This window comes from Glossina fuscipes, unplaced genomic scaffold, assembly GCF_014805625.2.
Source record: "Glossina fuscipes isolate IAEA_lab_2018 unplaced genomic scaffold, Yale_Gfus_2 2, whole genome shotgun sequence".
In the NCBI taxonomy this organism is placed as follows: Eukaryota; Metazoa; Arthropoda; class Insecta; order Diptera; family Glossinidae; genus Glossina; species Glossina fuscipes.
This window is the reverse complement of record NW_023998416.1, coordinates 22,055,025-22,069,933: the sequence shown is the minus strand read 5'-3', so window position 1 is coordinate 22,069,933 and position 14,909 is coordinate 22,055,025. Positions and strand designations below refer to the sequence as shown.

The following is a 14,909-nucleotide window of genomic DNA, read 5'->3' as shown; positions in this document are numbered from 1 at the left end:
AGTTCGTAAGATGAAATAGAAATGACGTACACTTAGTACTATCTAAATTTTATTTTTGTTTTTTTTGTTAGTTTTAAGTTTTCAAATATCGTTTGTTGTATGATATTTTAAGACAACCTACCTATGTTTAACCAGTTAACTGTGTCGATCTCTTTAGACTTACAGACGTGTGCTCATCGAACACAGACTGTGTGCAACGTGGAATTAATTTGTAATGAAACAACGACCAAAATATTTTCTAAAATGCAATATTGTGGCAAACACACATTCATAATTATAAAATATTATGAAGACATTCGGCAAGGATGGATAGCGTATATGTTCGTCATACACGGTGACCCGGTTAAAGGTTATTTTGTTACCCCTCCAATGCGGATTCAATACTTACATGAATGAACGGAATGGATTCATCAAGGAGGGATACTGCTTCATAAGAGCAGAATACTCCAAAAGTCCAATTATCCTTTTTTAATTTTAAATATTCCTTTATAGCAATCACAAGGATAAATATTTATTCACAAATATGCTAAAGTTTTTTCTCAATTGTTTATTATTTTTTGAACGCGTAATTTTTAAACATTTTTCTTCTTTCGTGAAGGCGTTTAGGAAATAGTATAAAAAAGTAAGGAAAAGCACTATAAGGGATCACGGGCCGTCATTACAAATACCCTAAAGCTATTCATAGAACCACTTTTCAAAATAAGGCGTTGGACAGAAAGTGGTCCGATCCGAAACATGTTTCGTTCTTGGCACAAAACGCGCTAGTGCAATAAATTTTATCAACAGTTTCGCAAAAATTGCGGACTGTAAGTTTGAAAAAAAGACAGGTCGTAAAGACGGACAAACAAGTAAGAAAGTAATTGTGAATTGAACTAAGCTCGGTTGTCCGTCCGCCTGTCTCGTCTTCTTCTCTTCAATCGGCATGATAAAAGGTGAGTCAATCTCAAGTCCTTCTCGATGTTGCATACATCGGCAACAACTTGTGCCACAAATGGTGTATAACAAAAAATTTGCCGTAAGTAACTTCTTACTTTTAAATATCTAATATATTATTGCAAATGTAAGGCGAGCAAAAGCCTGCACACATTGAATTTGCCGATGTAAACACTATTTAAAAGTGGCGTATAAAAGTACATTCAAATAAAGGGCACGAAGAGAAAAATATAAATCTAACTAAAAAAGCACCTGACAAAAATTTAATTTATGGCGATCAGCCAAAAAATTAATAATGATAATTTTTTTAAGTGCTGCTAACGTTGTACATGATACATATATTCAGGCCACACGGAATGTGTTTGCAATGAAATCGAGTACGTAATTGATAAGAGTTTGAATATATTTTGAAATATTTTAATAATAAATATTTTAAAATTTAAAATATATTTGTTTAATATTACAATAAATAAATGTAAAAGCCTATTGACAGAGCACAGAAAGGCCAAGAAGGATATATATATATATATACATATACATTGATTAAAATTAATAACAGAAACTTTTTAAATTCTTCTTTATTAACTGCGTTCAAAAATATCGCGAAAGATCGGGGTATACTCATTTTGTTTTTTTCCGAAAGGCAGCTTCACACACCTTATAAAGTGAAATTCTGAGTTGATTTAATCACGTCTGTCCGGCTGTGGGTCTGGGTGTCTGTACGTCTGTGTGGCGTGTGTTGTTGGCACTCTCCTGCTTGCAAAATCGAAGAGGGTTTATTTGCTTACTTGCCATAAGGCAAATAAGAGAGAATATCTAAAATACTTTGTGTACACTCCTCAAGTAAAGATATATTATCTGCCTAAAAATGGATCAACTTTATAATGAATATGCTCGAAAAAGTGGTTCAAATCTGAACCATTAGAGTTCGCACTTCAAACCCCGTAGGTCGAAGTACGGCAGTGTACCCAATTTCATCAGATTATATATTAAAACTTGCAATCCGCAGTTTGAACACAAATTTATGTGGACAGACATAAGACGGATAGACAAGCTTTGAGTGAATCGCTCGGTATGGGAAAAGGTGGGGGGGATATACGTAAAACGCACAGACTTTATGTACCCTGTACCATAAGAACAAATCTCTTTATTGTTTGAAAGACTGCATATGCTTTGGTTAAGTTCATGTAGAAATTATCAATTTCTTTCAGACATTTCTGTCCCGAACTTCATCTTCGATTCAAGGTATGGAATTTCTGACTATGAGATTAACGAGTCAAACAGCGCTATAATCACATATATTTTCTGAAATGGGTTGATTTTGTGATACCGTGGCTAACTCCAAATTTAAATTTCATATTAAGTGAAACTAGAAAAAACTCTTTAAATATAATACAAACTAATGAAAAAGTTTAAGTTTGAGATTCAAATGACCAGCAAAGGCTCATAGCGTTAGATGTCAGAAAAATGAGGTTTGAAAAGTATCTTGATCGAAAAAGGCGAGCGGTGCAGTTCAAAAGCAAGCTTATAACGTGCGCATACTCGAAATGGATGAGAGTTGTATATTATATGAGATTCTAGAACGTCATATAATTGTTTCCAGCAGCAAACACAAAACTCGCCACAATTGAAAAGATGAAGGAAGGACATGATCCGGAAACTGAAGAAATGCGTGACTATGACTGTCGTCGCTTTCCTCCGAACTGTGTCAACGGCATAAAGCTGACCACAAAAGAGGCCCATAAAACTCATCTAATAGAGCTTTTCACCGAAAACTTATTTTGAATGCAAAAAAATTTAGGAACACAAAAAACTCTGAATACTTTTTCCGCGCCTAATATTTACAAGCGACATATATAGAAGGGCCATGAGCACATAACCTGAAAGAGTCAGTTGACGACAAGTGTCTAATTAGGAAAAATTATCCACTCGTACATGCAGTGTGCATGTGTGCAGGTCCAATGTATTTTTAATGACTTTGTTTACTCTTTCGTATATCATATTAATATGTTAACGAACTTTTCTGAATATTAGTAAATTATTATTAGTTAATTATCCATTTTGTTCTGTATAGTCAGCAGAGAATGCCATCTCCATCATACCTTTAAGAACATAAACGCTTAGATAGGTATCATTAATATAGTTATTAAATATACTAATAATGCATTATTTTTGGTGTATAATCGAAGAAGATGATCCTTTAACATTTTAATATAGCATATAGCCATAGCATATATATATTTATACACGCATATACACACCCACACATGTACACATTTATACATCGTAGTATACACACACATATACCATAATAAATATCCCATAAACATTATTATAAACTATCAACTTGTTGCTTCTCTCATTGTAAACACAGAACACATACAATATGCCCTATGCACACACACACACACACATACACACATGCACACACAATATACATACATACATGCATATATATATATATATATGTATATATATGTATATATATACGTAAACACATTCATCCATCGAGAGCACGAACACAATCGCAAATAAGGAAAGTATAATAAACGTTAGTGTGTAGATGCGTGCAGATGACATACATTGTAAATACGGAAAAAAGCTTCTGAAAGGAAAACATATAATAAAATATAGAATAAATAATAATAAAAAAAAAAAGCAAAAAAAGAAAAGAAAAAAATGGAAGAGGAAAAAAAAAAAAGAAAAGTAGTAAAGGAGGTCATTTGTTATGCAAGGTTAGTTATAAAGAGCAAATTTTGTTTTTTGTTTTTTTTTTTTTTTTTTTTTGCTTATAATTTATTAAGATAATTTCTTTAAGATGTTTATAACGATGATAGGCAAAATATAGAGAAGGAGAGGAAATGAATAATAGGTACAAGTGGGTAAGATACAGTCTTTTTTTTGTTTTTTGTTTTGAGTAAAAATCTTTTAAAATTATTAAAACTATTTATCAAACAAAATTTCGATACACTTTCATATGTATATACCTTTAATTAAAATTGTTGCTTAAAATATGTTTTTCTGTCTTGTTCTTTCTTAATTTTATTTTTAAATAAAAAAGACATTTTTTGATCGAAAGCTTTAGAGAACTGAAAAGCTTTAGTTTCTCAAAAAGGATGAAAAATAAAGGGAAATGTATTATTTTTAAGGAGAAACACCTCTATTGCTCCTCGCAGTTGGCAAGAAGAAGAAGACATCCAAAAAGGCTAAATATTCATTTAAATTCGAGTTACACTTTTTGCAAATATTCAGGCCGGTTAGCAGTTGTGACTACCCCATTAGAAATGGTCTTACTGAACAGGTTAGGAATTTTTTTACATATCTGTTTAAATGCTATGTATTATACTATACAGTCCGTAAGAGTAGAGAAGATAGATAGATAAAGCCCGGGAAAACTCGGGCTCAACTGCTTTGAAACGCTTAGGTGTTAGGTGACAAGGCTTAGTCCAGTAGAAATGCTACTGAGCGGTGATGTCGCTTTACTCACTTGAAAGGACTTACATACAAACGAGGTAATATAATTCAGAATCATACTTTCTTCACCTACTATACACATATATATTTTTATACATTTAGTTTTAAGGACAGATGATCGATACGCGAACGAAAACGACTAAATCAGGCTTTAAAACTGACCTGGACCAATCAAAAAGATTTCGGTAATGATTAGAATAATACAGATCTTTTCACGACCTTACAAAAGAAATTAATTTCGCAGGAGCGTGAAAAAGTCTAAGTGACCGTAATCATAGCCGAAAGAATTTGGAAAGAATTCAGAAAGCGATCTTGAATCGATCGATAGAATAAAAAGTGCATATCACAAGTCTAGGTAGATGTTGTATCCATCCTCACAAACTTTTAGTAAAGTCATTATAAGCGTGGAAGAAAAGCAAGTCCGCTCAGACCAACAGATGTAGCAAAAATCAGTTAAAAGTTATACATCTATCTAAAGTAATACGCATTCAAGATACGCCCCAAGGTGAGTATATAAGTATATTTCTTATTTGTTTTCCTTACGGTTAAATTTAATGAAACTTTTTGACGGAAACCACAATTTACTCTAAGCAACTCGCCCTTCATACTGTAGATGGTCCTTAAAAAAAAGAAAAGAAATCTTTTTTACTCTTACGTTCGTGTTTGCCAAAGAGCGGCAATGAATGAGATGTCGAAAAAGAAAGAGAAAAATTATGGAGAGTTACGAAAGGAAGAAAAAAAAGCTCTCCCTTAATGTATTTTTTAACATTTAGTTCAGGCCATAACTAAATGATGGCGTTTAAAACGAAGTAAATGTTTTTTTGCTAGTTGCTCATTGTAATTCTAATGATACGCACGTCCCTACAGTAAAACCAATTCTCACGTGTATGTGTTTTTCTTCTACAAATTGGTTCTTTATCGGATTTTGATTTTGTGTAACGAAATAAACAGAAAAAAATAAAAAATTTAAAAAAAAAAAACCAAAATAAGGAAAATTTTTTAAAAACATTAAAACAAAAAAAAAATTTTTTAACAAAAAAAAAAAAAATAAAAATTATATTATTTTATGATATACGGTAATTATATATATATATATATATATATATATATATATATGTATATACGAACAAGTTATATGCGTGTTCCTTCTATGCAGTACAATATGTTCACCACACAAGACTTGGAAAATGTGGTTTACCTCTTTAATTAATTTGATATAATGTCTGACATTAATTGTGTAAAACACAGAATGAATTTGTAATACACATACGTGCAAACATATGAGCCAAGTGTTACATGTAATGGACACCTGACAACACAAATGGTTGCCAAACCAAACAATACTATTAATTACAATAAATTCTATAATAAATTCAAAGAACTTTTTGTGGGAAATTATGTGCTATAATATTCTATTATAATTAATAAAATATAATAATGTTACAACCAACAACGTATACAACATAATCGATAAAGAGAAAAAACAAAAACAAACTTTAAATATAATGATAAATTTGCAAAATTGTTATAAAAGAGAAAATCTATTATGTAAATGGAGCTGAAACACAGAAATAAAAAACAAAATGTAAAATATTATAACAAAGGGTGTACCCAGTTGAAATGCAAAGTTTAATTTTTTATAATAAATACTTTTTATTATCCCTTTCTAATCAGTTAGCTGTGCGTGACGCCCACCCGTAATGCGTAATAATCTACACCAGAAGATATTTTTATCATTTTGTCAAGTCCTCTCATTACGATGACGCATATCGCTAAAGAGGGCGGCATAGTTAGCTCGTTAAAAGGAGTAGAGATGTGAACTTACTTTCCTGTGACTCGTAACATCTGGCAAATGAGGAAGACCCGCCGTTTGCCAGCTCTTCAGTTCATATCTATCTTATTTAAGTTGCAACTTAATTGCTGTGAAACGTTAGAAATATTTTAATAAATTTCTATATTTCATTGTACTCAGAACTAAAGTAGGTAAGGATCAGCTTATGTTTAAATAATCAACACAAGAAGAGGAAAACATTTCAAGTGACAGTAATCGAATGTAAAGTTTCTTTACGGCAACTGTGCATCGTTTCATTTCAATCTCTTATCTTCTTCAGCTTTAGAGCCTTGTCAGGACACTATGCTTGATGTATAATGCTAATCTTTATGTGTTTGATCCGTCATTAGATTCTATGCATATTTTAAGGATACGTCGTTAGCATCCTTACTACTCTGTAATATGTTTTGATCCAGTTTGAATTTTTTGTACAATACTGGAATCTGTAGAATTCTTCCATTAGGTTGTCTTTGCTTGGCTTTTGATCTCAAGAGCAATGTATTTATCACTTTGCTCCCCTTTTCCCAATTTGTTGTGTGGTTTAGCTCAGAGTTATTGTTATATCGGCTGAAAATTTGTAATTAAATTAAATAAATAAATAAAATCTTTGAACTCAATTGATGATATTGAACTTGTAAATACATTTTTGAAAAACCACGTAAGCGCGTATCTTAATGCCTCCCCTTCTCCTTACAAGTTTTCTAAATCTATTAAAAAGTTTGAAATTATTCTGTAAAAATCTTAAAAGCTCCATATAGGAACATTCTATTTTATACCTGTCAAGCCCTTTGCAATCCATATAAGTAACGTTAACTTTCCAAAATTCCATAATTAACTATCAGCTAGACAGACTGTTCATATATCAAGTATATAAGTTCTAATTGCACCTATGAAGTTAAAAAACATTTAAAAGCTTCTCTTTGAATATCGGAAACACAAATTGAAAATGAAAATATGATATTTTGATTATTCATTGCTGCGCGCTTTACTTCCAAAGTCCCTCTAATTAAGAAACTATCATCATCGGCCCTCTTGCTCTTTCCTTACCAGAAAAAAATTTGAAAATGAAAATATGATTTTTCGAGTATTCATTCATAGAGTGTGTGTGTATGTGCTGCTTTATTTCCAAAGTCTTCGTATGAATAAATGTTTGCGACGAATATAAGCCTCAAGATGGCCTCTCCATCCATCCTTGTACGATTTCCTTATGGCTTAAAAAAAACGAAAAATTCCGTGTTATGATCAATATATACGTAATGATGGTTCGTCCCTCCATCCTTGTCGGATTCGCTCATCAAATTTTATCATTATGAATGTGTATTTACCACAGTAATGTATTCGAGAATGTGTGTATGTCTTTTTGTCAAATTATTTCAATGCAACCTAATTTCATATTACACACAATCTGTGTGTAACGAGTATACTCGTCATTGCCAAATTTTTGCTTTACATGAAAATTTTCCAAAGAAGTTGAATTTAGAAGAGTCCGCATATTAAGTCCCTACCTCAAAAGTTTAGAGTCTCAAAAATGATGTCGTTTTTTTAATTAAAAAATAAAAAATCTGTTGCAGCATATGCTTAAAGTAAAGGGACTATATTTTCTAATTGCATCCCGTGAAAAGAATAAGTTGCTTTTTTTTTCTTTCTATGAAAAACTTATTAATGGTCCTTAGATATAAACAGTGTCAACTTAATCACATTAAGATCTTAAATCGTATTAGTCATGTGTGTCAGTTCACTTATGCTTTCCGTCAGCGTTGCATGATTGAAAAACAAAAAAAAATAAACTTCAACGCATTCATATTCAACTTAATGTCACTTATCTGCTTTGCAAATACGCAGCTACAAAATCTCTTACAATACATTTTCAAACCAATAGATGCTTTATGTGAAATTGTATACAATTTCATCGCTTGTTAGATTAAAAAAATACGTACAGCCATCCGTAAGGATTTCTTTTTAAAAATACATTTTGCATAAAAATAACTATTGGTCTAATTTTAATATAAGCAAGTATAAGCAAGCGTTCAATTGCATTTTTACATCTGTTGCCGGAGAGAGGATGTACACAATTTTTTTCAACTCTGTTAACACATTCAAAATTCCGGCAAGCCATAAAGCATGCATAAAGTAAGTCGAATCGCAAAAATTTATTTTTGCTGAAGATGTTGAATCGATCTGACTACGTCCGCTTGCGGAAGCCTATAACGCCAAGTGAAAGAGTGTTCGTGGACCATGTCCAAGAAAAGGAAAGAAAAATTAAATATCACCAACAACTGAAAGTCGTACGAGATTGCTTGTAGGGATGGCCCGAAAACTCTTAGTCCACTGAAACTAACAAGAAAACCTCGATCTTGGATGAACAATAGCGAATCATAAAAAAATATTTTCTTTAAAGTACCGTTTGGGGACGGCTGCACATTTTGTTCACCTCTTTCAGGGCATATGAATTCTATGGACAGACAGCAATTATTCTTTCCAGATGATCTAAGTCATAAAAATCGAAAAATTGCTCGGACTAACGATCATTCAACTATTCGAACGATTGCTACTGGATATTGTAACACATACGCTAGCCTTGAGCAAGAAAAGCCATGTAATCTGCAAAGTTTCCGCGGGTTCAAATCTCAATGCGGTGCAGTTTACTTTGGTCGGTAAATGCATAACCCTTTTCAATAGGACTCACATCCACTAGGCTGTGGGCATCACCTTTCTATTTCTTTCTTTCTTCCTTTCTCTTTCCTTACTTCTTTCACACCATCAACGCGTTACGCAACTAAGGGACGTCCTCTAAATGATTGATTAAATTGAAAAAAAGAAAAGAAACTGGAATCCTTCATTATTCAAAGTTTAAAAAAGCTATGTCTTCAGGTATGTACAGTTCAATGAGACCCATTGATTGATACTGATGTGTACAATTTTAAAAAGCCATCACACAAACAGACAGACTATGCAGCCCACAAACGTTGTAACCCCTACTACCTCTCCCTTACTGTGTTAGGAAAATCCTTTGGGATTAACTTATTCGCAAGACATAACCTCCCCATTGTTTGAGATATCTACGACTTGTCTTCAGGTTCATACAATTTTTTCTTAGCTCTTTTTACTCTCTCAGTAAAAATCCAATTCTTTTTCACTTACTTTTTTATGTACAGTCTGCCCGTTTTTAATAATGCATTATAAGGGGATGAAGGGTAAAAGTACGACTTTGGCTAAAGCATATCAAACTCTCATGTCCGTAGTTTAAGAGGCTGTTGAGTAGCATTTAGTAATAGCATGCAGATAGAGGATAAAGGAGATCGAATAGCAGGACTTTAAAATAAAGTCACGCGTGCATTCTAATTGAAATTCTTTGCAGATGCGATTACATTTTCGTTAAAAAAACTTTTTCAATTGTTTATGCGAAACTTCGCGTCATGAGAACTCGCTGACTATGACATTTTTCTATCATTGTGGAATTTTCTCTACGATTCTAAGAAATTTTTATTTTTTTTATTCTCCATGTGTTGATGAAAAAGCGAGAAGCAGAACGACTTTGAAAGGAGTTGAAATGAAAATCATCCCTTTTTAATAAAATTTGACCTTTATCTCACACCCACCTTTAATGGATTTATAGAAAATACAGTCAAACAATCGGTTGCAAAGTGCTATGAATTACAGGAATGTGTAAAGTGCATATTCCGTTCGATTCCGAGCTTGGTGTTTAAATTTCTTATCGATGCAAAAAATCTTTTGTTTTTTTAAAGCTTCACGTTAAAGGTTTTAATCACTTGCTTTGGTCCCTTTGCTTGCGAAGTAATCCTTTCAATCCATTAGGCGATTTTTCGTCCCAATTGACACTCAAATAGATGAACACTGCTTTCCTTTTTAGCCGTTTGAAAACAATGCAAAACTTACGCATTTCGATTCACCTTTGATTCGAATTGAACGAAGGCCGACATCTATCTCGCCTATAGCTTACTCATCCATCATTCGCTGTAGGCATTGCAATCAATTGAGTGCAGTTGGTTAACACAATATGCTTTTACTTGTAGCAATATCCAAAACCATTGTGTTGATGAACAGCTTCTCGCCGTTTTCCAAGAGAAACAATGAACACTGTGTGATGTTAACTAAAACTGTAGCTTTCCCATCGGAAAGTGCGATCTTTAAGCCTTACGCAACAGTGTAAAATACTTCATTACGGTATAGGTAAAAGAGTTTTGTCGGGTTTTGAGTAGATTTAGTTTTGCGCCCAAAAAAAGAAAAAAAAAAACACCACACAAGTCAAGCATTACTTTTCGGAGTTATTTTAAAGTATGATGCCATTGAATCTTGACGTGTGATCGACAATCAATGCCTGTCATGTATTAAAAGACGAATAATCGAACGGCTAGCATTGATAATAAAACCAAAAAGGCGTGATTTGTTTGGGTAGACGAGGCCAGTGGCCAGCTAAGGCTCTTCACAACAAACAGAGCAATCAGCAGGAAAAGCTTGAAGCAACAGCCACGCAAGCAAGCAAAACGAGCGAGAAAATTGTATTCAGTTAAATATTTTATGCCCACCCAAGAAAAAAAAAATAGCTAAACTTCCATGCAATATTGAATGGGCGTGGCTGATTTTTCGCCTTTTTGTAAACTGTAGGTTAGCCAGTTTTGTATTGCATCATAGGCATTGTCTTCTATAGCCGAGCCACTTAAAATACTAAATTTGGATTCGATTTCTAAATTGTTGCTATCACAGATCTTACATACACAGATAAGTGAATAGGCGGACAAATCGATTCAGAGTTTGATGCGGACGGAGGAGTATATAGATGTTTTCGCATCTCTGGCGCTTCCACCTGGCTCTTGCAAAGAAAGAAAGGAATATGCTCCCACTATGGGATATAAAGGGGGCTAGGTTTTTGCTCGCTAAAGCACAACCAATACATTGATAATATGTAATGGAAAAAGTCGAAAACTTTTCGTTGACTAACTAAGCTTTCCCAAATGATAAAGATTGTACAAAGTATCGAAATTTCAGTTTTTGGGCAATTGAGATACAAAAAAAGGAAAGGCGATGACCTTATATAATTTCCTTTTTTTTTTTGTAATTGGTTAATCGCCTTTTGATATATTTCGAAGCACTCTTCATTGCCTGAAATAAATTTTATCTCATTATCTAACTAAGAGGTACACAAAAATAGGTTTTCTGCTCAATTTTTGCTTTTTAACTCATTCCTGAAAGTTTGCAAGAAAAGTTTGTAAAGTTGTAAAGCCAACAGACGCAGAGACAGAGATAGCTAAATTAATTCCCCTATTTGTTCCACATAATAAGAGAATATTTCTTTTACGAGGTGCCAAGTGCATACTTTTATGTGTTACAAATCCTCCAGCAACGTAATGCATTGCATTTAACGGTCATAAACCAGAAAGGAGGTAAACGTTAATATTCCGTAAAAATATTAACAAAATGTTATGAGCGAATAAATGCGATGATATATTTTTATTTACACGTACGCTGTATGTGAGTTAATGCATAACAAGAAATCGAATACATTGGGGTCAGAGTTAGAAATGGATTTCTCTCAATATACCATTGGATAGCAGAATGTTGTACTAACACGTAAGCATCTAAGAAACTGACAGACATTTATAGACGTCAAAGTGTAAGATTTTTTCCTTCATATCAACTGGGCACCAAGTGCAGGGCCAAGGGGTCGAACTCGGGCCTCTTTTTCAGACGTTGACGCCAAGACATAAATTGCAAGCTAAACGTGATAAAGGGATATCAATACAACAACAATATTCACTATTTGTTTAAGACACAGTTCTCCGTAAAAGAAATCTTTAATTTTTTTTCGTTTAATAGCTTTTTGGCTTTCATTTTGAAAATGCGATTCGCAGAAATTTTAAATTTTTAATTTTTAATTTAATATTTATGAATAGCTTTCATAATAAAACGTAGTATGACGCATCGTAAGAGTTGTTGTTGAACAATTATAACGAAACTAATAAATGGAAATCGCTCTTTAAATTTTTGTGTTTTGTATTCGTAAACAATTTCGTTTATATATATATGAAAAAAAAAAAAAAAGTCCTTCCATAGGCTCAACTTTGCCATACATGTAAAAGTTATTTATGTTCCTAACTATGAACACGAAACATTGATGTGAGTGTGTATTTATGTGTGCGTGCGTGGGGTTTCCGCTCATAACGATTAATTGCATAAAACGTTTGACTGACTCGAAAGCTATAAATATTTCAGCTGAAATTTCAGAGATTTGCTAGATATATCGATTTGAATGTGCGAGAATATATATATATATATATATATATATATATATGTGTGTCGCTATCTATGTATGTTATGTTTGTGTGACGCTAATGTGTCATCGCCAATAGCTAATGCTTAATGGTTGTATGAGTGTATGAGCGTATGAATGTTTGTGTAATCAAAACCAAGCATCGCGTACCATACAAATTGTATATCTTTTGTATATATACGTACGTAGACATAGTGTTTGCATTTTATGTGAGTGTTATTTAACCGCTCTACATCACTATACAAAAAGGCAGAGAATAGGAGGAGAATTGGAAGAAATGCAGTTATAAACTAATGACAGTCGGCTGGCATATCGAATAACGGCAATAATTACGCGTGTGCTAACTATTCCGCAGTATTTCAATGATGAATTGCTTACACACATTTATGCATTCCAAGAGAAATTGAGATATTTTCAGCAGGACTTAAGCAGCGCAGCATGAGACTCATCGTGTAACCCTAGCTGCTTTCATTGAACGCGTTCGCTAGTGAAATTAATCTTAGCCATGGATAATATTGTGTACAAAATTTATGAGCGCAAACCCTTGTGTTGGTACTGTAGCGCCATTTAACAACAAGAACCTTTTTTACGCTTCGTCAAGTATCGTAGTGCGGGCACTTGCTTGTTATTCTAGGTATGTGTGTGTGTGTATGTGTGTGTGTGTGTGTGTGTGTGTTTATAACCTTAACACATTTTAAACGCTTATTTACTTAAGTCCAAGTGTAACGAGCCACTCTTGCATTTTATAACCCTCCCTACCTGGACAGCTGTACGCTAAGTTTACTTAGTATTCGTTAACAAAGCGCTCGGAAAAAGTGATTAATTGTTACTTGGGTGAAATTTATTGGTTTTGATCTCTTCTTTCAAGTGAACGTAAAACGTAAAGAGACTAAAACAAAAAGCCAAAAGCAAAGAAAAACGTAATAATAATAATAATAATAATAATAATAGCAAAGTGTGTAAACGTGATCCGTAGTAAAATAGAGAAAATTAATGGAAATTTTTGTGCAACCACAGCAAAAAAGAAAAAAAGTAAATAAGATTTCTCCTATAACCGATTCACCTTACAATTAAATGTTTAACCTTTGCTTTACCTTTAAACAACAAGTGAAATGGAAATGTTTGTGTATGTTTTGTTGCTTGTCTGTTAAAGTTAAAATTTTATTAAGCATTCCATGATTTAAGAGCAAACGAAACCGCCAAAGGTCACAGAGAGAAATCATGAGTTTTGAACACTGCTGCCCCCATTATCAGCACCAGCATCAACATCAACATCAACATCAACATCAGTATCAACATAATCAAAAGCAACCGCCAAACCATTTTCATCAGAACAAATATTCCGCTTCACCTTTACCCAATCTACAGAATATTTGGTGTATAATACATTTGATATTATTTTTGATAGGTAAGTAAAATATATATAATATAATTATTTTTTATTTATTGTTGTAAAAATAAATATCTTATTATCTTACTTAACATATAATACTCTTTCAAGTCTGTTCTTCTCGTCGTCTGTTGTTTCAGTTTGAAATGAGTACAAGACTTAGCTTAATTTTAACACAAGTAAAAACGCTCTAAAGGCAAACGTCCCGCCATTAAGTATCTTACCTAATTATTCACATAATGCTTTGTAAGACTTTATGAGGGAATTGCTCGAAAAGTGGTTTTTGGCCCAAAGCACGTCAGTCTATCAAATTTCATCAAAACACATCAAAAATTGCGACCTCTAGTTTAACCAAAGCAAACACGAAGGACAGACGGACAAGCAAGTTTATATTGATTTAGAAAGTGCTTCTGAATATAGGCGGGTCTATTGTACACATTGTGGTGCATCCGATACACATTTATATTCCCGGAAAATGCTTGAAGAAATAAATAGGCCGATATAAAGACAGATGTAAAAACAGAGTTCTTTTATAAATGTGATAACTGCTCGCTGTCTTCAATTTCACTCCTTATTTAGTATTTACGAAAAGAGCTGAATTTAACTAATTGCTTCTTAAGCCGATAGCCTCAGATGCTAGTGCTTTAAGGCTTCTTTCTGTCTTTGAATTTATTTCTCTGGCTAAATTAATTATAATACTAGTAATAATAAATAATAACAAATCTTTCAAAAAATATTACGGCTTTACTACAAAACTTCTATCTCTCTCTCTCGCTCTGCAGTATTTTGATAACAGATATAAAAAAATTATAAAACAAATGTCAACAGTATAGTGGATCACGGCCCATCACTATATACCCTAAACAATCCTACACTTATTCGTACATCAACTTTTCAAAAGAAAGCTTTACATGGGAAGTGGTCGAAAAAATGATTCAATCCGAACCATTTTGAGTAGCTTTCCTTAAGCCAAAAGACGCCTGCGCACCGCA

General features: G+C 33.0%; 1 protein-coding gene across 3 annotated transcripts in view; it reads left to right on the top strand.

The window, feature by feature from the left end:
• Positions 1 to 5,468: 5,468 nt before the first annotated feature.
• Positions 5,469 to 14,909, top strand: part of LOC119633084 — a 104,523-nt gene continuing 95,082 nt past the window's right edge. Inside the window, exons 1-3 of one of the 3 annotated variants that reach the window (XM_038026302.1) lie at positions 5,469 to 5,483; positions 5,564 to 6,390; positions 13,396 to 13,935. In XM_038026302.1, coding sequence (XP_037882230.1) covers positions 13,749 to 13,935 — 187 coding nt within the window. In that variant the 5' untranslated portion in view covers positions 5,469 to 5,483; positions 5,564 to 6,390; positions 13,396 to 13,748. Of the gene's footprint in view, positions 5,484 to 5,563; positions 6,391 to 12,565; positions 13,162 to 13,183; positions 13,936 to 14,909 lie in introns of those variants that run through there. The other 2 variants (XM_038026300.1, XM_038026301.1) reach the window with 2 other exon arrangements.